At 38.9% G+C, this 23969-nt stretch overlaps 1 protein-coding gene across 1 annotated transcript in view; it reads right to left on the bottom strand.

Moving 5' to 3' along the window:
• Positions 1-23969, bottom strand: part of efr3bb (EFR3 homolog Bb (S. cerevisiae)) — a 52792-nt gene that overhangs the window by 11433 nt on the left and 17390 nt on the right. Inside the window, exons 3-12 of the mRNA XM_052098292.1 lie at positions 17741-17817; positions 16332-16459; positions 16076-16226; positions 8482-8603; positions 7969-8118; positions 4391-4525; positions 4015-4093; positions 1430-1565; positions 763-921; positions 542-653 (exon numbers count right to left, since the gene is read on the bottom strand). Of these exons, the coding sequence (XP_051954252.1) occupies positions 542-653; positions 763-921; positions 1430-1565; positions 4015-4093; positions 4391-4525; positions 7969-8118; positions 8482-8603; positions 16076-16226; positions 16332-16459; positions 17741-17817 (1249 nt within the window). The remainder of the gene's footprint in view (positions 1-541; positions 654-762; positions 922-1429; positions 1566-4014; positions 4094-4390; positions 4526-7968; positions 8119-8481; positions 8604-16075; positions 16227-16331; positions 16460-17740; positions 17818-23969) is intronic.

The raw sequence follows: 23969 nt of genomic DNA, 5'->3' as shown, positions 1-23969 counted from the left end.
ATTGTATGGACCAACAGAGCTGAAATATTCTTCTAAAAAATTATATTTGTGTTCTGCTTAAGAAAGTAAGTCATATACAGCTGGGATGGTATGAGGGTGAGTATATGATGAGAATTTTCATTTTTGGGTGAACTATTCCTTTAAGATAAAACAGTTTGTAAATCACTGGACTGTGTGCATGAAACAATATAATGTTTTAGGTTAAAAAAAAGGTACTGGTAGATGTGTCCAAACTTTTAACTGGTAGTGTAAATTAACATACTAAACTAAAACAACCTAGTTAACTTAATTGCTACTAATGTTAAATATATATATATATATATATATATATATATATATATATATATATATATATATATATATATATATATATATATATATATATATATTTAAATTTAATTAAAAACAAAAATATTAAATGGTGCATGGGGACTTCTGAACATACTACACATTGATGAACAAATTTGCTACAATTAATCTTCCCAGCCATATGATAAATGGTAAAAACATTTAGGAACACAGTAATGGCTGCAGTACTCACCCTGAGCCTGTAGAAGGCAGTGTGGGATGCAGGCCTGGAATAGGGATCTTCCCCATGATGAAAAGCATCACCTCAGAGCACTGGTATGTGGGTAAGGTATTCGCAAATGAGCCTGATTTTGTTCAGAGTAAAAAAAAAAGACAGACCAACATGTCAGTGATCAATAAAAATGTAGGAACAAGTATGTGTAACGGAAACTTGCACACACACAAAACACACACCGATAGTCCTGATGACAGCCTCCTGCAGCTGCCTCTCCTCGTGCTCCTTGATGATCTTATTGCCGATGTTGTTGCAGTCATAGGATCCAGTCAGCTCATAGTCCACACTGAGTCTCAGATGCCTCAGCAGTGTGTTGAACACCTCCAGCACAGTGGGGCCTAAAATAAGCAAAAAACGTGAATAAAACCTGCAGCCACTATATTAATATCAGCTGCCTGCAGCTGAGCTGATGAAATCAGCACACTTGAACTTTATGGGAACACTGGTGCAGTACAGATGGCTAATTCTTTCGAGATCTGTAAAGCAGCAGTATTGCAAGTCCAGGTGTGAGGGGGCTTTCACACAGGACAATAGGTGTGATAGCTGACGATGTCAGAGAGGAGAGTCAGTCTGTGAAATGTGTATTTTTGGCTGAAATCTAGATTGGGTCAGATGCAAATGTCACCGCTCTGTACTCCCAGGGGAGATGCTCAATATATGGGGGAAGAGTGACCCAGATACCGAGCACGGGAGTGAAATAAGCCTGTATGTTACAGCATGAGCATACAGATATATAAGACACTATTCTATTTATGTGCAATGAGCCGTACATATTGGCTACATTGGTTCATGTTTTGTATGATTGACAGAGATTCATATCAATAGGGGTTGTAAATCCACACTCACCAACAGAGCCACTGGCAGCAATGGCAGCTGCCTCCAGAAGGACCTCCACTATTCCAGCACGCACTGTGGCTGAGCTCTTATTGTTGGCATCTAAATGCCCCAAGAGCTGCTGGATGACCAGATGAGAATGCTGGGACTAGAGAGAGGGAAGGACAGAGAGAAAAATTAAGGTATATACAGGAATAAAAAAAAAGTAGGGTTGTCAATAAAAACAATTTATTTTTAATTGGCTTAATTAATAATATGACAATTAAATTGCAAATAATCACATAAATAAATATTTGCAGAAAAAGGCCCCCAAAATAAAGAATTTAATTTGTTATAATTTAAATAATTATAAATACCACATAATAAATAGAGTATTCAGATTATTCAAATATATTAAATTTTTGTCAGAATATACACTCACCTAAAGGATTATTAGGAACACCTGTTCAATTTCTCATTAATGCAATTATCTAATCAACCAATCACATGGCAGTTGCTTCAATGCATTTAGGGGTGTGGTCCTGGTCAAGACAATCTCCTGAACTCCAAACTGAATGTCAGAATGGGAAAGAAAGGTGATTTAAGCAATTTTGAGCGTGGCATGGTTGTTGGTGCCAGACGGGCGGTCTGAGTATTTCACAATCTGCTCAGTTACTGGGATTTTCACGCACAACCATTTCTAGGGTTTACAAAGAATGGTGTGAAAAGGAAAAACATCCAGTATGCGGCAGTCCTGTGGGCTGAAAATGCCTTGTTGATGCTAGAGGTCAGAGGAGAATGGGCCGACTGATTCAAGCTGATAGAAGAGCAACTTTGCCTGAAATAACCACTCGTTACAACCGAGGTATGCAGCAAAGCATTTGTGAAGCCACAACACGCACAACCTTGAGGCGGATGGGCTACAACAGCAGAAGACCCCACCGGTACCACTCATCTCCACTACAAATAGGAAAAAGAGGCTACAATTTGCAAGAGCTCACCAAAATTGGACAGTTGAAGACTGGAAAAATGTTGCCTGGTCTGATGAGTCTCGATTTCTGTTGAGACATTCAGATGGTAGAGTCAGAATTTAGCGTAAACAGAATGAGAACATGGATCCATCATGCCTTGTTACCACTGTGCAGGCTGGTGGTGGTGGTGTAATGGTGTGGGGGATGTTTTCTTGGCACACTTTAGGCCCCTTAGTGCCAATTGGGCATCGTTTAAATGCCACGGCCTACCTGAGCATTGTTTCTGACCATGTCCATCCCTTTATGTCCACCATGTACCCATCCTCTGATGGCTACTTCCAGCAGGATAATGCACCATGTCACAAAGCTCGAATCATTTCAAATTGGTTTCTTGAACATGACAATGAGTTCACTGTACTAAAATGGCCCCCACAGTCACCAGATCTCAACCCAATAGAGCATCTTTGGGATGTGGTGGAACGGGAGCTTCGTGCCCTGGATGTGCATCCCACAAATCTCCATCAACTGCAAGATGCTATCCTATCAATATGGGCCAACATTTCTAAAGAATGCTTTCAGCACCCTTGTTGAATCAATGCCACATAGAATTAAGGCAGTTCTGAAGGCGAAAGTGGGTCAAACACAGTATTAGTATGGTGTTCCTAATAATTTACATTTACATTTATGCATTTGGCAGATGCTTTTATCCAAAGCGACTTACAGTGCAATTATTACAGGGACAATCCCCCCGGAGCAACCTGGAGTTAAAAGGACACAATGGTGGTGGCTGTGGGGATAGAACCAACGACCTTCTGATTAACAGCCCTGTGCTTTAGCCACTACGCCACCACCATCCCCACAGTAATAATCCTTTAGGTGAGTGTACATAAAGTGGTTATAGAATATATTGCTTGTTTTATTTCCATATCTTTTTACATTTATTTAGGCCTATTTGCATAAGGCTATTTTTGGCCTAATCTTCTGTAGACAGTATTCATTTCATTTAAGTGTCAATCTCTCACAGGATGCGCTCTGTCAGCGCAATTTAAAATGTTTGTCGGCAGGTATGTATATGTGCGTCAACTAGACACACTTGGAGTGCCTCGCTTTGGTTGCGTAGCATTTCAGCATATCAAACCATAATAAACATGCATTTTAAAACGATGTGTCGAGTTAAAAGTGGACTGAAATTTTGAAAAACATGTCTCAAGGTCCTTACATTCTATTGTGCACTGCCCATCTGTCAAAAGCACATCATCTGTGAAAGGCTCCATATTCTTTGACTGCTGGTTTGACGCAAAAATATCAAGGCTAACTACAGAAAATCGCACTCAATTAACACGTTAAATAGAAAGCGCAAATAAGTATTTGTATACAGTCTTTCATTATTGTTCGAAAAATATTCAGATACCTGATTTGTTTCATTTTTAAATGTTTTGGGTCTAAAAACTAAAATGTTATAACTAGGCAAAAATAGGCCTTAAACGAACTGTTTTCAAACAGGTTTACCAAATACTCCCCATCTGTCATTGGTGGTATTTTATGTAAACTGATATGTAACATACAACATTTTCTCTTTCATTTATTATTTTCATTAGTTCAGATGAGGCAGTCTAGATTGTTTTCTAAAATAGGACGTGAACCCACCTGAATGGAGTACATGACAATCTTAAAGCAACGCACTGCAAATGTTTTCCCTTCCCACAGTGAGTGATTATCAAGATGCCTGGGGTGGAAGAAGATAGAGAGCTTGAGTTTGAGAAATGAAACCAAAAAGTGACAGACAAATGAGTGTCACTCCAATCACAGTGAGATTAACGAATTTATTATCTTTCCTGGACTGGAGATGATTGTTGAATATTCTGAGATACACTTAATAAGTAAAGCAATATAAAGTGCATAGAATTACACTGGAAGGAAAAATAGGAATACAGAGTTATGCCTTTTGACTTAACTGCAACCAAAAAACTGATGCTAATGCTTAACTTAATCTGGCAGGTGTTATATGTGCTGGGTCTCTTACATAAGCACAGGAGTGACAGCATTCTTGATGTTGCCATAGGCAGCTCGTCCCAGCAATTCCCGAAAGCAGCGTTCAGTCAGCTCGGCAGGGCTTTCCTTCTCCTTCTCACTGGCCTGCAGTGGGGAGAGAGAGCGACTGCAGCAGAGAGAGAAAGAGGCTTTTAGCTTTCAGCACTTCTGGACTGAGGAGAGAAATGTACAACTTGGGTTTTCTTAAACAAAGCTGAAGAAATACTGACATATCAACTAAGTATTTAAATGTAAAATCACTACACTTAAAACAAAACAAGACAATGCAGGTCAAAAGAGTAAAGAAGCCAATTTCCTAATTTTGTTTTACAGTACCATTTTTGGTCCTCTCTCTAATTCTAAGAATTGAACCCGTGATTTTGCTACTATACCTTAAAGAATTCTCTATATAAACGTATAACATTTGTATATTGGTGTTGTTCACACTGTCATTCACCAAGGCTGGCCAAGTTGTATGTAAATGTGGGCAATCACATGTTAATGTGCTAATGGTTGGAACAAATAAAGGCTTTGATATCTGAATGTCCCATTTTTGCAGCTTATTTTCAATAAATGGTCTGGGTGGACTTCAAATGGACTCTGGGTACGATGTCAACATTAGAGTATGTCTACATTCTAGATTGAATCCCCCTTTTTTATTATTTAAAGAAAATACTGTTTTGCATTTATTTGACCATGATACGACCTCTTTAAAGTCTAAATGAATCTGTATTTGCAACTCATTACTTCCATGTCACATATATCAGATACTCTTTTGACAAAAGACTACGAAGACAAACAATTGTTTTTCTTTGGAATAAAATAATAAATCATGTATATTAAGTTAGAAGAGGAAGACAATGTCTATGCTGACTTCAAACAGAGATGGACTGGCCATCAGGAGAAATGTGACTTTTCTCAGAGGGCCGGTCGAATAGTGGGCTGACTGCGACCATTTTTTTCTCCCCCGGGCAACAACAAAATTGTCCCACTATTACTTATTAAACACTGCCATTTACAGCTGCATATGGGAAACACAAAATACTCCATAAGTGTGACGGAACGGTTCTTCACAATTAAACCGTTCAACGCATCTGCTGGCCGCAGCGTGAGAGTAGAGCGTGACTGGCCCACCCACGCAGCGCTCATTCATAACTGTAATTACAGGCTTTTCAATCCCCACATCAACATTACATTGTAGTTAGTAACAATAACTGTAGAAGCTAGTGTTCTGGCAGAAGTATTGTACTTATAACAAATGTAACTATTATTCTTATATATTAAATATTGTATAGTAGGGGAATATAAGCTACTCTTATGGCATTTGTTTTTATAGTTTCTACATGGATATTGTTTTTCCATTACAAATAGGGCAATGGAAATAAATAAGGTGTTAATGAACAGTTTTTGTTAAAATTGTTAACTGCATTTGCAATACAATAATAATAATGCCCCCCCTCCCAACGGACAGCAAGATGATCATGGGGAAACGCGTGGCTGGGCTGAACATTTCCAAGGCTGATTTTTTTTTTTGTCCCAGTCTAGCCCTGCTTTAAAGGCATAAAAAAATATGTCCACTCAGTCACTGGATAAGTCCACCTATACTTTCCCTGAGGTAAGTGAAGCAAACCTTTGTGTTACTGGTGTAAAGCCACTTAATACATAAAGACTAAAGTAGAAGTCTGCTCATGTATAATACATGTACTCATGTAAAACTTCCTGTCTATACTTCACAGTGTGTGTGTGTGTGTGTGTGTGTGTGTGTGTGTGTGTGTTTGTTTTTCAGAAACAGAACCGAGGGTCTCAAGTGGTTCTGTCTCATCATTAATTAAACACAGTGTTCCTCTGCCCTCGCACACTCTGCTGTCAGTCAGCTTGCTGCTCCTCTAATGGTTCCTCTGTTATATAACAACATAACAGCATAAACACATTCTAAATCTGCACAAACTCTCCTCACATCAGCTAAAAGCCTATTGGACTGTGTAGTTTACTGGAAACAAAAGTGCATCATGTTTTAGCCCACTGCTGTGGCAGCTTTAAAACAACCTTGCTGTTCTGCCCACCGGAAATGTGCACAACTGACAGGAAGAGTTAATTATCAGCTGCCCTTTACATCAAACAGCAATTAGCAAATACTAAACAGCAGAAAGGGGTAATTAATGTCTTTTCCTGTGGAGCAATTATGGAGCGTACGGGGCAATCAACAGGGAGCCACAGCAAGATATGAAAGCCATTCTGGGCCACGATGGTCACATTAGAGGTGGAAAAAAATATTGATATGTTAAAGTATCGTGATATTTTTCCTCAAGATATTGTATCGACATTTGCATGCCAAATATCTATATTATTATTTAAACTTTTCCACAATAAAATTGAAGTGATGGGTAAAAAATGTGTCTTAGCCAAATCGATCTAGGAATTCAACAACAGTCCATTAGAAGGCGAAGTTATTATGCTTTACACATAATCACCCTCCTTACTAAAATGTATTACGATTTTACTTTAGTAACATTAAATAACAAGGGTATTTTGACAAAAATGTTAGTATCATAAATAGGCTAACCTTTTATTTATTATTCTATTTTAAATTTGCAATTCAATTGCTATCAGAGTTTCTCAGTGTCTTTATTCAGGCATAAATTACTGTGCAGACCGCTGATGAAACTGCACATAGATGACATTGTCATGTGGTACCTATTATTTTTCTCTGTGGTAGTATGGATGAACCAATAACAGTAATTTTATTCGTTTATTAGATTGCATTTCGATTTGTAAGTCACCAGCACTTGAAATGTATAGACTTTTAACTTTTTTTATACAATTATACTTTTTAAGAGTTCAAAAGTGTTAGGGAAATTACTCAAAAATATAATCCACTACAAATTACTTAGATTAACAAATAATTATTAACATAAAAAATATTATCTTAGAAATATTGAATGTACTTAAAAATAATTTGAAGCCAGTAGCTGTAATCGGATTACAAGAATTTATGTCAAGTTACTTATGACTAAAAAGATTTAATAAATTGAATACATTTTTATTAATTGCATACATCATTATTTGCTGAGAAAGGCCCCCAAATAAAGAAAATTCATATAAAAAATGTTAATAATTCAAATATTTATAAATATAATGCATAGGGCAACATTGCTTGTGAGGTTTGTTAAAGCGTATTGCCACCTATTGACACGATTCGTAAAAACAGATGTACTTCAAGCTTGAATTGCTCATATGGTAGGAAAATACATACTTTAATTAAGGAATTTATGAACTAGTCAAAGGGCATGATTAATTGCGTTTTTTAATCCATTATTTTTTAAATAAATAATCATGACAGCACTACTAAAAAGTAATTTGATAAAGTAACTAATTATTTTGTAATCAGATTACACTCAACACTGGTGTTCAAATGTCCCCACTAAAACCAAAACATCCTCAGATTTGAATGCGGCTCATTGGAGGATTTGACTTTCTGATCATCCACCATGCAGCCCCTGAAGGAAAACCTTCTTTTGTCTCACAGACAATGTTATTAGTTAGAAACATTTGCCACTTAAATGTTCTCACCTTTCTGTGCCTTCTCCAGACTGCAGATTGAAGAGCAGGGAGGGCACAATCTTGTCCATGTGCTGAGGTTCCCAGATGTTTGCTTGCAACTCATCATTCACGGTCTTCCTCACTACTCCTTGAAGACCCTTGATGCCAGCCATTCGGATTCTGAAATGTTATTAGATATGTGTGTAAGAGATTAACACAGGCCTTAAAATGAAACCTGAATTGAACCTGACCTGTACTGGAGACCATGTGGCCCGACATTACTCGACCTGAAAGGTTCCTTCAGATATTAAGCCCGAAACCAACATCACTCACTCTCTTTATACATTTTTTATAAAGCAAGTTTTGGCTGGTTCTCGGGTCCCGTTGGGCCCGGGCCAGGTTGCAGACCTCTAGTGTGTATTGACAGGATATAGTGAATATTCTTGTTGTATTGGATGTGATCTGTCTATCTATCTATCTATCTATCTATCTATCTATCTTTCTATCCATCACATTGTCAGGTGCATGAAGGGGTTAACTCACTTGGTGCGGATGTCAGGGTCCTCATAGCTGGAATGGCACATCTCACTAAAGCGCGACACAAAGAAATCGTAACTGCGATGATATGAGGCGGTGTCCTCCTCGATGTTGGCAAACTTCACAAACTGAAAAACAAGAGCATTTATACAGACATGAATAAATGACCAAATCAGGTTAAAACTAGGGCTGTCAGTTTATTTAAAAAATTTACGCAATTAATCGCACCATAATATGGAAGATTCCTGAGAAATGCAAGCTTGTAATACCACCTGTTTACTCCAGAGGGCAGTAAGGGAAATTTCAGCTGTGTGAGCAATGCACAGTTTATACAGTGAAGAAAACAAACCACAACACAGACATGCGTTACGTTCTTTCAAAAGACTTGAAAGAGCGCAAATGCAAACTAAGGGATCTCAAGATGTGTTTAAAGATTGAGTATTAAACTATATTTAACTTGAAACAGTGAACTAAACATTTTATGTTTATGACGCAACACACCCGATATGCTACACAAGCATGTCTGATGCTGGTGTAGATTGAGGGGCTCTTAAACAAGCCCTCATAATAAATCTCCAACTGATTGACAAATTCACTTGTGTAATGGATTGCTGTGAACTGTGTGCCAATGATTGACGTATGTTCAATAATATGGTAGTAAACAATACATTGTATTCTAAATCCACTTTTTGTATTGTCTTATCAATGATTAACTCTTCTGCTACAGGAATGTAATGCATTTTAATTATCTGAATATTTTTATTATATATATATTTAAAGATAACTATGTATAATTATATATTGATATAAATATGTATAATCATTATATATTGAATTATTGTTATATGAGGGGCTTTCTCAGCAAATATTTGTATTGTAATCGGGACCCCATGTAATTAATTTGATTATAATTTTTTATCAATTGACAGCCCTAGATAAAACAGCTCAATTCAGGTTAAAAACATATTTCCTTGAAAAGATGGCACACTCATCTTCCCCGGAGTATGTAGTTATTATGGGTTATTATGAGAAGGTATTATCTATTATGGTATTACATTTTAATGTGATGCATTTTGTTTCACATTAACCTCAATGAACAGAACAGGCCCCATCAGAATCAATATTACAAATCTTTTCAGACACCTACAAACAAGAATAATGAATGTCCATCTAGAGAAAAAACAAGCTTCGAGCTGTCACCTGAATGCAAGTAATTACAAACAGGTTAAATAATTGCATATTAAAAATAAAACAAACTCAATTTTATTTTCTTCAAAGTGAAGTCAGGTATATGCAAGCATGTCATATTTTGGGGTATTTGGGTTTCATACTGTATACTGAATTTACTCCAATAACAGTATTAATACCATTAACATTATTTATAATTAATTAGAACCATTAACGAATGGCTAGCTTAAACTAGTCTCTGAATATTAGACTTGGATAAGACAGTAAGTATAAAAGAATTTTAATACAACTCCAATAGTGTTACAGCACTAATATTTTCATTTGTATTTGAATGTACATGAACTATTCATCTGTTAAGCATTATACTGTATAATGGTGGGTAACGGCTTACTAAATTTATTACAAAGTCTTACCAGTATTTGATTCAGACTAAAAAAGGACTATCAGTATTTTATAATTTTACAGGCTTTAGGTTATTTATAGAATTTTGCTATTTTTAAGTCAAGATCAGGCCATGAATAAATCAAACGTCTTGATATAGGAACGCTACAGATCTTGATGGATGAGACCCTGTCGCTTAGATGATTTAATGACTCATTTTAAGCTTGTGCCTGTAAATCAAATCTGTAATTTCTAAATAATTACATAAACTCTGGACCTACATTTCCTTCCCATTATCTGCTGTAGTTTTGCACCCGATGAACCTTTAGAGGACAGATGTGGGTGCATCAGTCCAAACAATTTTCAGACTAAAGCAAAATGTTTGTCCTTAAGTATTTGCAGGTAAACAGGGTCATTGCAAAATGCCACAGAGAAATAAATCAGTTTAAATGGTTTTTATTTTATAGCTGGCTTTTATCAGTAGTATAATAGCAGGCAGTAGCTAAGGTGGTTCAGGCCAATACAGAATAAAATTAAACGGGTCAGTCACTATGAGTTTTAGCACTGCATATTACATGTTATATATGTGGGTGCATGCGAGATGTCCTAGATTACTGATTTTTATCTATAATTGAATCTGATTTTATTTCCATGTCCTGATTGCATTTAGATGAGGCACTGCCATGTGTGTGTGTGCCTGGTTGTTTCTGGCTCATCTGCAAACATATTTCATATAGCTGTTAAAATGTATTAATGTAAAAACTGAACAAACCCTCACTGTTTGTGGGGCTCTAAATACAGAATAAGTTATAACAATAAGTCTACATTTATAGTAAACTATTTAAGGGACCAAATTCTTCATATAGCATTTTATGTGGGAGTTTTGTTTTGTTTTTTGTGAATGTTAAAGTCAGATGTTGAGCTCACAGGACATTTTCTGTAATTTTCCAAAAAAATGCAGTTTTGAACATGTTTTTGAATGTTTTTTTTTAACCCTGTAAAGCTTGACATATGAAAGAATGGTCAGAAAATAAAAAAACATTTGACATAAAACTGTTTTTAGTAAAACTAGTCAAAGCTATACAAAATTGTAATTGTTTCTTGTATGTATCATATTTGATACATAAGGCTTCAAAAGGTCATTATCCTCCAAATCATTTTTGTGTAGGCTATTTGTTTTGTCCTAATGTCATATGTTTTTCTCAGTAAAGTGAAACCCTTTTTGTCAGAGAAAACATTGGAGATCATGTTTGAGATCATGAATGAGATCATTCATCACGTCTCGTCTGGACTACTGTAATTCTCTCCATTGTGGAATTTCTAAATCGCTCATTGCTCGACTTCAATTAGTTCAAAATGCAGCAGCAAAATTTCTTAAACGAGGTCAGAAGTACGATCATGTTACCCCATTTAAAAAATCACTTCACTGGCTGCCGGTTCAAGCTAGAATCGATTTTAAAATGTTATTGTTAGTTTACAAATCATTACACAACCAAGCTCCCAGTTACTTGTCTGACATATTACACCCTTACAATCCACCTAGAAGTCTGAGATCCTGTGATCAATATCTCCTTGATGCCCCACGCTCGAGGCTAAAGCGTAGAGGAGGGAGAGCCTTTTCGGCTGTGGGTCCTATTTTATGGAATAACTTCAATAGCATCAGTATTAGATTGTCACCTTCATTATCAGTTTTTAAATCTTCTCTTAAAACTCATCTCTTTTCACTGGCTTTTAATAGTATGTAATTTCCTGGTCTTAAATTGTTGTGTGTTCTTATAATTTTGTATTGTACAGCACTTTGGTCAGCTTTGATGCTGTTTTTAAATGTGCTATTGTTACAAATGAGGTCGGAGTCAGACAAGGGATGAGGATCCAAATGCGGATTTATTGATAAAAAGGAAACAAACAGGCATGAACAAACAAAACTACCACGATGGGCAAAATGAAAACAAAACACGAAAACACAGGAACTGGAAACACGGGAACACAGGCATGGGAGCGAGCATAAACTACGCACAACAACATTCAACGATAGACAAGGACTGAAACAAAAACCAGGATATAAATACAAAACATAGGACAAAGGGGCCAATGAACAAACAGAACTCAAACTAGGTAACAAGGTGATTAACAGAAGCAAATGACAAATTAACAAGGGCAGGTGAAAACAATGAACAGTGAACACGAGGGAAAACAAGACTATGGAGTCTACAAGGGTGCCAAAGTGAAAACTAAGGAATGCAAAAGTGACAAAAATGGCAAACAAGAGGAACAGTGAAACAAGACAGGGTAACGTACATATCCCCTCAAGGATTGGATACCAGACGATCAGAAAAGACAGAAAAAACAGGAATAACAAATGACCAATGACTGGAGGCTCAAAGGCAGACAGGCAGTCCGAGGCAATGAGGGCAGACAGGCAGTCCACGGGAGGCACAAGGGACAGGAGACAGACCAAGGAGGCGAGAGGGCAGATAAGCAGTCTCTGAGGGGTGTGCTGGGAACCAGGTCGGATGGCCTCGGAGGCGAGCCAAGGAGCGGACCATGGAATGCTCTAGGAGAGCAGGAGGCAGAGCTGAGGAGGCTCTGGAGGCTCAGGAGGAGCCAGGGAGCGAGCTGAGGGAGGCTCTGAGGCTCAGGAGGTGGAGCCGTAGGAGGCTCGGGGAGAAGAGCCCTAGGAGGCTCGGGAGGCAGAGCCCTAGGAGGCTCTGGAGGCGGAGCCGCAGGAGGCTCTGGAGGCGGAGCCGTAGGAGGCTCTGGAGGCGGAGCCGTAGGAGGCTCTGGAGGCGGAGCCGTAGGAGAGTCGGGGAGAAGAGCCCTAGGAGGCTCTGGAGGTGGAGTCGTAGGAGGCTCTGGAGGCAGAGCCGTGGGTGGCTCGAGAGACTTGAGGGGCGGAGCCCTGGGAGGCTCGAGAGGCTTGAGGGGCAGAGTCCTGGAAGGCTCGAGAGGCTTGAGGGGCGGAGCCCTGGAAGGCTCGAGAGGCTTGAGGGGCGGAGCCCTGGAAGGCTCGAGAGGCGAATCCCTGGAAGGCTCGAGAGGTGGAGCTCTGGGAGGCTCGTAGGGCGGAGCTCTGGAAAGCTCGGAAGGCGGAGCTCTGGAAAGCTCGGGAAGCTCGGAAGGCGGAGCTCTGGAAAGCTCGGGAAGCTCGGAAGGCGGAGCTCTGGAAAGCTCGGGAAGCTCGGAAGGCGGAGCTCTGGAAAGCTCGGAAGGCGGAGCTCTGGAAAGCTCGGAAGGCGGAGCTCTGGAAAGCTCGGAAAACTCGGAAGGTGGAGCTCTGGAAAGCTCGGAAAACTCGGAAGGCGGAGCTCTGGAAAGCTCGGGAGGAGGAGCCCTAGAAGACTCGAGAGACTTGGGAGGCGGAGCCCTGGAAGGCTCGAGAGGCTGAGCCCTAGGAGGCTCGAGAGACTTGAGAGGCGGAGCCCTGGAAGACTCGGGAGGAGGAGCCCTGGAAGGCTCGAGAGGCTTGAGAGGCGCTGGCTCTAGGACGGTCACGGCCACTGGCGCTGGCTCTTGGACGGTCACGGCCACTGGCGCTGGCTCTTGGATGGTCGAGGCTTCAGGCACTGGCTCTTGGACGGTCGAGGCTACAGGAGCTGGCTCATTGACGTTTGAGGCTATCGGCACTGGCTCACTGACGTCTGAGGCTACAGGCACTGGCTCACTGACTTCTGAGGCTACAGGCACTGGCTCACTGACTTCTGAGGCGACAGGCTCACTCACAGTGACATGCGTTGGCGCAGGCTCGCTCACCGTGACAGGCGTGGGCGCTGGCTCGCTCACCGTGACAGGCGTGGGCGCTGGCTCGCTCACCGTGACAGGCGTGGGCGCTGGCTCGCTCACCGTGACAGGCGTGGGCGCTGGCTCGCTGACCGTGGAAGGCATGGGCTCTGGCTCGAAGACCGGGGCAGGCGTGGGCCGGAAGGCGGAAGTCCGTCTTCTCTCCCTCCTCCGGGCAGACGAAGAGGGCCGCGCTGGCTCGTGGAAGGCGACTGACGTGAGGGTGACCTCGTTGACAGGTGGAGTTGGTGTTACAGGGGGCGCCGGGGGTGGCTGAAGAGACACCACTGTGGACGGTGAGGCAGGGTCCTTCTCAGCAACGTCCACCGCGAGCGGTGAGTCGCACACCAGTAGGGTCGCCACCAGGAAGTCGTGGAGGGTCCAGTCACGCGTCGCCTGTGGCAGCCGCTCCTTCAGTGCAGGGTGCAGATTGCCCCTGAAGAAGACCACCAGAGTGTAGTCCGGAAATCCGAAATACTCGCCAGCTTAAGGAAGTCGTGGATGTGGTCCTCTATAGGGCGGTCTTCTTGCCTCAAGCAGAGCAGGTGGTAATTTGCTTGTTGAACCGCTGGATCCATGGTGGTCTATCGTTCTGTTACGAATGAGGTCGGAGTCAGACAAGGGATGAGGATCCAAATGCGGATTTATTGATAAAAAGGAAACAAACAGGCATGAACAAACAAAACTACCACGATGGGCAAAATGAAAACAAAACACGAAAACACAGGAACTGGAAACACGGGAACACAGGCATGGGAGCGAGCATAAACTACGCACAACAACATTCAACGATAGACAAAGACTGAAACAAAAACCAGGATATAAATACAAAACATAGGACAAAGGGGCCAATGAACAAACAGAACTCAAACTAGGTAACAAGGTGATTAACAGAAGCAAATGACAAATTAACAAGGGCAGGTGAAAACAATGAACAGTGAACACGAGGGAAAACAAGACTATGGAGTTTACAAGGGTGCCAAAAGTGAAAACTAAGGAATGCAAAAAGTGACAAAAAATGGCAAACAAGAGGGAACAGTGAAACAAGACAGGGTAACCGTTACAGCTATATAAATAACATAACTTGAACTTTCTTAGCCAATACACGCTACAGTGGTAAATCTTGGGGTGTTAACAGAGGACTCGCTGGGCTTTTCAGAGACACCAAATGTTGGAGAGTTTGGCAATGACAACTTCCTCTACTTGGTCTATAAATATGGATTTAAATGTATCACAGTTCAATTCAGCACATCAAATCAAATATGAATAAGATATTTATTTTCTTCAATAAACCATGTTTATCATATAATACATAAAATACTTATGTACCAAACACTACATTGACATTTAAAAAAGGGAAATTGTAAAACTTTTTTAGCTTGGTCTCTGGAACCTATGGTAAAATTACATCATCATAGCTTGAAATGTAAAATAGTGAGATCTTTATAGTGACAGAGCAGGTTGCATATATGAAAATACACAGACATATTAGTTCACACTTTAAATATATCTTAGAAAAGGTATCAGAATTTTCAAAGCTCTTTGATTTTATTTTTTATTTTTTTAATAGTAGGCATGAATGGAATGGAATGGTGATTAAGAGATACCTCAAACGCCTGTTGTTTCAGCTGGCATTTTCAATAAAATAACATACAAAATTTTAACCTAGCACAAGTTGCTTATTTTCAGCAAATACTCATTTTAAAATATAAGTACCAATATAATCATTACTGTTACTTCTTTATTAAAATAAGCTGTCAATTATCCCAACATAAGATTCACTTTTCGTGCAAGTCTGCAACCATTTTAAATGGATTGATATAAACACTGAAAACACTTTTTTTTTTCACAAATAACCAATAGATGGTACCATAAACATGTGAAACTTACATACCATACATTCTTTGGTTTGACAGCTTGAATAGAAAGTGAAACAGGAGCCGTCAAACATTGTTTCATATTTGATACACACAGCGTTATAGGGTTAAACATAAATTTGTAATGTACTAGCTCAATAATGGTATTTTGTTCATTTCTAATGAAATATTAAACAAGAAATCTTCTATAGTGTTGTGTACTTTTAAAAAAATACCAAGCGTGCCAATGCGGATTTAAATAGACCATGACAGAGTTACAGATATTAATTATTTGCAACGCTAACACCAGTTAAGAGTATGTCTAAATAGCACTTTGAATTATTTTATTTCAAAAGAAATTCAGCCAGTGAATGATCAAGACAACAGTGTGTACATACCGAGTTGGTTCCCAGGATTTGCAAGTTGGGTTTATCAGCCTCCAGGAGTTTTCGCACCATCTTGAGGAAACTCTCCACAAACAGGTTGATGCTCTGACAGTGGCACGCCATTAACAGCTGGTCGAGGGCTTCCATCGCAATACACACATACCTGAAGAGATAAACCAACACACTCTGAATATAGGCAGAAGGAAAATAGATATGTTAGAGAACACAGGAAGAGACATCTCAGATCAGGCATGTTGTAAATATCTACCCATATCGGTGTCTAGCCACATCACGGGACAGTCTCTCAGACAGGTACGCCCCGATACGATCCAACTTTTCTGGAGCCGACAGGGCGTAAAATGTCAGCTTCTCCATGTTAGCCTTCACCAACCCATCCTACGCACACACATACAAAGTTCAATATCATTACCATCAAACAATTGTCCAATAAAGCAAAGAGCAGACTTAGGCAAGCCAAACAAAGCACCGCAGGTCTTCTCACCTCTTCTGTGCTGAATTTGTGATATATTCTAGTCCGAATAGATCTCTAATAGTTTCACTCTCTCAATAACCTACTTTGAGTCCAAAGAGGGTTCAGATGGACAAAGGTAAATAGGACAAACTGACCATGTCTAGTATTAAAGGTAAGCTATTTATATCAGAAGTTGTGGTGGGCAACATCCAGTGTCTCAATAGTAATAATAATTTTGCAAGTGAAAATTGTGTGGTGTATCCATTTCCATGGATAATGAGTTTTCTGGAGGTATAGATAAATGTTATAATAAAATGAGTTGTCCCAATAGCTGGGGGGATTATTAAAGATATGTTTAGTAGAGATGAGTCAGGATGGTCAACTAGACATTCAACAACGAGCTAAATGATTTGTGAGGTTGAATAGTTTGTTCAGATTTATTGTCCATAGTTCTCCATTTTTTTGTGAGGACTGTGATAGTTTTGTGAAATGAAAGGTTATACTGTAGGTACATTACACTAAATTCAAGTTAAATTCAAACACTTAAACAAGTTAACAGAAGAATTAATGTAAGTGCTTTTATAAAATTATAAGCTTCACATTTCTGCCTTAAAAGCCTGAAAACATTTGCCTCATTCAAGTCCATTATAAGTGTCACTGTAACATCAATTTTTGCTTCTTTTTTTAAAGAAAGATGAGTCACAATAATTTTTTGTGGAAATCATTGTGTAAATAAATGCTGTCTAATCATTCATTGAGTTTAACTTGTATTGAACCCGGAATGTTCCTATAAAACCCACCTATTAGTCAATGAAAATTTATCATTTTGCGGTACCACTGCACAGGGACTAACGAATTTGAACTGAAGGAAATATCTTTTTTATTCAGGTGGACAGTTTCCAGGTATAATGAACAGTTTCCAAATAACATAAAATGGTGTTGATCCCTGGCTGAGCAAAGACAGTGAGACGTTCCATTCCAGGCTTGTGTCCTCCTCCACCTGCTTGGGAAATTGCCACTTACACACTAAATGCACTTTCTTTTAAGTGGATTCAGAAAGCAAGCAACCACCAAGAATATAAATGCAACTGTAAATAAGCAGTTTGAACTGGGAATGAAAGCTGTTTGACTAGAAATAGACTATGAAATGGTCCTGGGTGTGAGTTCTGAAGGATGTAGAAAGCAGGGAGAGGGAATGTTCTCACCTCTGGGTCTTCTGGAAAGATATTGTCAACCAGCCTCTTGTAGCGTGGCCTCAACGCTCCACAACAACCGCACACCCCTGAGAAGAAAGAGATGGCGAAAAACAGAGAGGTAATGTGGTTGCAAAAACATTTCTGTAAGCAAAGTGCCATCAATTTTCATTTGGTTTAGGAAAACAACATCTGATTTCCACCCACAAATGGCATCATAAAATGGTTTTAGGGCTGTAATCAACACCACAGAAAGTGATCTAAAAAAATGATAATATTAAAAGAGATAAACTGACAGTTGTATATTCCTCAATAGCACATTTCTTTTCTTTTTTAAGTTGAAATGATGAATTGGTAGAAATCTGTTAACCTGTATAAACTTTATGTAGCATTTCTATCTCATAGTACAACACGTCTAAAGCTTTTATTCTATTGCTTTTCACTGGTAAAAATGGCAATCACAGATCAGATTGGGCAATAAAATTTGGATTAACTGTGTATTTATATCTGAAAAAGTATAGTCACTAAAAAGGTCTGCAATATTCCAAGGAAGGTTATATTTAAGCTTTTTTGTGTTTAACTAAAATTAGAGATGCCACATTTTGTGTTTGAATAAAAATGAATATAAAAATGAAGAGTACATGGAATTCCATTAAATGATGTAAAATAATATTGTTACATTTCCTCAAATGTGTGTAAAGCATACCATTACAGTGGACATTTGAGTCAAAATGACCTTTCTTTATATTTTTCCAGCATTTTATAATTACTTCACCATATAAATCAGAAAAAATATTGTGATATATATGGTTTTCAACCAAGATTTTCGAGAATATTGTGATACAAGTTTTTGCTTTCCATAAATACAGGATCATTTGTCTTAAGTGACATCTATTTCAATTACAAAAAGAAGTATGTGGCTTTAAATAAATAATGTGATTTTACCCCAACACCACAAAAGAAAATCTATCTACTTGTAGAACAGGAATGCAAACTTCAATTATATGGATGGCCGTGTGGGTTGGTCCTTCATTTAAAAGGTGAGAAATGGCATCTGAGCAAAGCTGCATCTCTGTCATACACAGACTACCTTGTAATGCATGATTAACTGTCTGAAATTGACTGCTGATATGCAGTAGGAAATCTGCAATCTGATTGGCCCACTTATCTCAGCAGTGATGAGTCACACATGTCCCAATGAACGGCTTGACGGCAAAACAATGAACTTCTTAAGGTATGCAGAACTTCTTCTACAGAAAGAAATGGCCATAGGAAATCTCTTAAAATTTCACATATTTCATGGGGATCTGGTTCATGTTGAGAAAAGAAAGACCTTAATCTCTGAATGACGTCACTGGGTGGCGGTGGGGGTATGTGTCTTCAGATGTGGTGAATGGTTGATGGCTTTCTGGTCTGTGACGCTTAAATGAATGTTTGAGGAAAAAGAGCCAAGTCACATCTATATTTAGCTTCTATTCCATTTTAACTTCAAAGACAAGATTTCCCCTCATTGCACAACCAGTCCATTCCTCTCAGAAGCGCCATATATTTTATATCCATTTACACGCAGGACTGTTCAAACCCCTGTTCAAACCTGAGCTTCACAAACCATATTTTCCTATCTCTCAGTTATATCCCTGGCCCAAGAAATAGTTCATCTAAACATAAAAATTCTGCCATCATCTCCTCACACTCGTCTCATGCATGAAACTTGCATGACTTCTGTGTAGAACACAAACTCGAAAGCAGAATGTCCAGGCTGATCCGGTCCATACTATGAAAATGAATGGGTATTGGGCCGTCATGCTTAAAAAAAAAAGGACATAAAAAGTACCAAGAAAGCCTACATATGACTCATTCTCTATATTCAGAGCCTCCTGAACCTATATGATACATTTTGATCTGTTTCGCACATAAAGCCAAGTTGTTATTCAATGAAAATCTACCCCTATGCCATTACTCTCATCTCACATTTATGATTCAGCATATAAAAATTTGGCATGACACAATCGTTTATATAGACATCATTTTTGCCACCCTGCTTTCTAGATGTCAGTTTTGACTTAAGCCGTTAAAAAACATATTGGTTGACCACTACTTTAGATGACTTGGAATATAGCACACAAGTCATGCAGACTATTTAATAGTACTTTATGGGGCATTTTTGTCATTTTTTGAGCTTGACAACATCCCCATCTGCATACACTGTATGGAAAAGTGCACTTTGGAAAATCTGGTAAACTTCTACTTTTGCATTTCAAAGAAGAAAGTCATATGAGTTTGGAAGGACATGAGGGTGAGTAAATGCAGCCTGGTCTCGCAAAATTTACGTGAGCATTGCAAAATGTTTGCAAAACTGAAATTACGTGCTTCATTACACGTTTGGCTGCAGTTTTCAAGTGAAATGTCCAGTAGGGGGCACCAAAACCGAGTGAAATGAGGTTGTACTCCGACAAGGTTTTTAAGGGGAATTTTAGATGGAGGTTTCAAGTAAAACATACCTCTGTAACCTAAAACTGTACACTAAACCTAACCAACACTGTCCGAAATGATAAATGAGAATTTAACAAAACAGACATCCTTACCCTAACCAACACCTAACTCTAACAGAGTGTATTAAAATGCAAATTCAAAACAAACAAAAAAACACATTAACTGAAGCAACCCAGAATTTTTGTGTTACTTCTATGCCACATTCACTTTAGTGCAACTTTGGCTGAACTCTATCATGTGAGCTTCCAAGCAAGCTAATAACATAGGAATAAGTGTGTATATGTAGGTGGGTCTGTAATACAAGTGTTAAAATGTACAATTTTTCAAATCATGCGTTAAAGTAAGAGTTTTGATATCATAACATTGCAGGGGGTGAGTAATAGAGCGAAAAATACATTTTTATCAAATCAATATCAGCAATTGTACTTGTGATTTGTGTGACAATGATTAAACCACACAGTTGTCGTAGCTCCTTTAGTGTTCGTTTCACCAGGAAACTGCAGCGAAATGTAGAAAGCGGCATGTACAAGTCAGTTTGCAAAATAATTATATAGAGTAACGTTCATTCTATGAGAACAGGTTGAGTAAATGATGAAAGTTTTATTTTTTGGGTGAACTATTCCTTTAAAGTTGTGGGGTTTATAATAATAGGTTTGGGGGGTGGATAGCTGCGGACTCGTGACAGAAGGAGAGCTGCTGCACTGTGACTCTATACCCACATGAACAGACAGAGATGGCACCATTCTGACAGCCAGGGCTGCCACCCCCTCATAAACAAACAGCTGGGTTTCTCTCCTACTCATTAAACGTTCCATTTAGTAGAAAAAGACAGAGATATAAGACGTTTTGTTATATTTTATTTATTCACTGTCTGCTGGTAAGCAGTAACTGATTTGATGATACAGATTGTAACAATATTAGTGGAACAGGTACACACCTTTAACCTTTATCCTGAAAGCAAGCTCTGGCCCCATGCTTGGCTAGTCAAGAAGGCTGCTCTGCTTTCATTGAAACTAGGTCACATACTGATCAGTTATGAGTCCCAGCTCAAAACAACACTGCCACATTCTCCATATGAGAAATGGAGCATTTTGAAGTACACATGAAAACACAGCTGGCTCTACTCTTGGTAAAATATATCACTAGCCACATACTGTAAATCCTATAGACCATTTCAAGGACTATTTGTCAGTTTAAAGGGTTAGTTCACCCAAAAATTTAAAATGTATCAGCATTTACTCACAATCATGCCATCCCAGATGTGTATGACTTTCTTTCTTCAGCAGAACACAAACACAGATTTTTAGGAGAATATTTAAACTATGTAGGTCCATATAATGCAAGTGAATAGGTGCCAAAATTTTGAAGCTCCAAAATCCATATCTTCTGAAGCAATATGTTAGGTGTGGGTGAGAAATAGATCAATATTAAAGTCCTTTTTCCTTCACTTTCTCCTTCCGTTTTAGGTGATTTACATTCTAAGTGCATAAAGCCGCATATTGTACAGGGAGGAGAAATTACGACAAAAAATTACTTACTTAAATATTGATCTTATAGTGTCTGAACAAATGGATTTAACCACTAGAGTCATATGGATTACTTACAAAATGTTGGCACCCATTATCTTGCTTTGTGAGGACCTACAGAGCTGAAATATTCTTCAAAAATCTGCATTTGTGTTTTGCAGAAGACAGAAAGTCATACACATCTAGGATGCCAGGAGGGTGAGTAAATCATGAGACAATTTTCATTTTTGGCTGAACTATCCCTTTAAAGAAGTGACATATTTGTCCCTTGAACATTTCTGCTAGTTGTCAAACTCATTCAGAACAACAGAGGCGCTTTATTCATAGTGACTTCAACAAGATTAACATTACTAACGTTAACACGATTGTCATTAAATGTCATTATTAAAAAGTGTACCATGTTTTTCGGTGGCTGGACGATCTATGGATGCCTACATTGTAAATATGTCTGTAATTTTAAAGGTTTATTTTTAAGATTATTTTTTACAGTGTAGAACTAACAGAAATTAAAGTGTTTAGATCTCAGAAAAACAACCGCAAATGGATGTATGAACTGAATCAGTGAAGCAAGATGGCTAGATAATGCAGTAATAACAACTGTAGCACACATCTCTGGTAGGTGAACAACAATTTTTGCCAACTAACTGTAGGTTTGAGAGGTAGAGCTCTAAAAGTGACTATAGATCACTCCTTTTAAAACAAATGAAGCTGCGCAAGTCATTTACTATTACATTTAGTAATTTAGCAGATACATTTATACAAAACGACTTATATTTTAGGAACGCAAAAAAAAAAAATCCTTTCCTTTTCCGCAGGTCCTGCAGACAGCTTCACTGAATGGCTTCATTGATTATAACAAGAGCGATCCACTGTTCCGAAAAGAAATGGCACTGGATCCATCGTCTGGCAGTGGTTTGGATATCGCAAAGATGTTGAACAAACAACTGTTATCTGCAAAAAATGCTGCAAAACCATTGCCACAAAAGGTAGCAGTCCCACAAATTTGTTTCACCATTTGAAATGCCACCGACTACAAAACGAAGAATGCCTGATACTCTGCATGTCCACATCTCCACACACAACAAATAAATCGCCAAAGCAACCAGCCCAGAAGCAAATTACTCTGGCTTCTTCGTTTTCCAAATCAATACCACATAACAAAAAAAAGTCCAAAATGGAAAGAAACCACTGCCGCAGTAACCAGCTATATCGCCAAAGACATGGCCCCAGTTAGTGTAGTAGAAAAGTCCAGATTCAAAAAAATCATTAAAAGAAACTTGATCCAAAATATGAATTGCCTAGTCGCAAGTATTTTGCAGAGAAAGCTCTACCAGAGTTATACATTTCAGTCAGAGAAAGATTGGCCCACCAGCTTCTCCACAACTACCAATTTGTGGTCCAGCAGAATGTGTGAGCCATATCTGAGTTTCACTGCATATTACATCGATAATTGGGAGTTGAAGAGTTTGTGCCTTCAAACAAGCTTTTTCCCAGAAGATCATACAGGCGAGATCGTGGTACAAGGCTTGCAAGATGCTCTCGTGTCATGGAACTTAACAGAAGCTCATCTAGTGTGCATCACCACAGATAACGGGACAAATATAATCAAAGCTGTGAGCCTGAATAAGTGGAGAGCACCCCCACAACATGATGCTGCCACCCCCATGCTTCACGGTTGGGATGGTGTTCTTCGGCTTGCAAGCCTCACCCTTTTTCCTCCAAAAATAACTATGGTCATTATGGCCAAAAAGTTCCATTTTTGATTCATCAGACCAGAGAATATTTCTCCAAAAAATAAGATCTTTGTCCCCATGTGACTTGTAAACTATAGTCTGGCTTTTTATGGCGGTTTTGGAGCAGTGGCTTCTTCCTTACTGAACAGCCTTTCAGGTTATGTCGATATAGGACTTGTTTTACTGTGGATATAGATACTTGTCTACCTGTTTCCTCCAGAATCTTCACAAGATCCTTTGCTGTTGTTCTGGGATTGATTTGCACTTTTGACACCAAACTACGTTCATCTCTATGAGACAGAACGCGCCTCCTTCCTGAGCTGTATGATGGCTGCATAGTCCCATGGTGTTTATACTTGCGTATAATTGTTTGTACAGGTGAACATGGTACCTCGTTTTGAAATTGCTCCAAAGGATGAACTAGACATGTGGAGGTCCACAATTGTTTTCTGAGGTCTTGGCTGATTTCTTTTGATTTTCCCATTATGT

The sequence above is a fragment of the Xyrauchen texanus genome, chromosome 30 (genome assembly GCF_025860055.1).
Source record: "Xyrauchen texanus isolate HMW12.3.18 chromosome 30, RBS_HiC_50CHRs, whole genome shotgun sequence".
Lineage (NCBI taxonomy): Eukaryota > Metazoa > Chordata > Actinopteri > Cypriniformes > Catostomidae > Xyrauchen > Xyrauchen texanus.
Note: the sequence above shows the minus strand (reverse complement) of the source record. Positions and strands in the feature narration are given on the sequence as shown.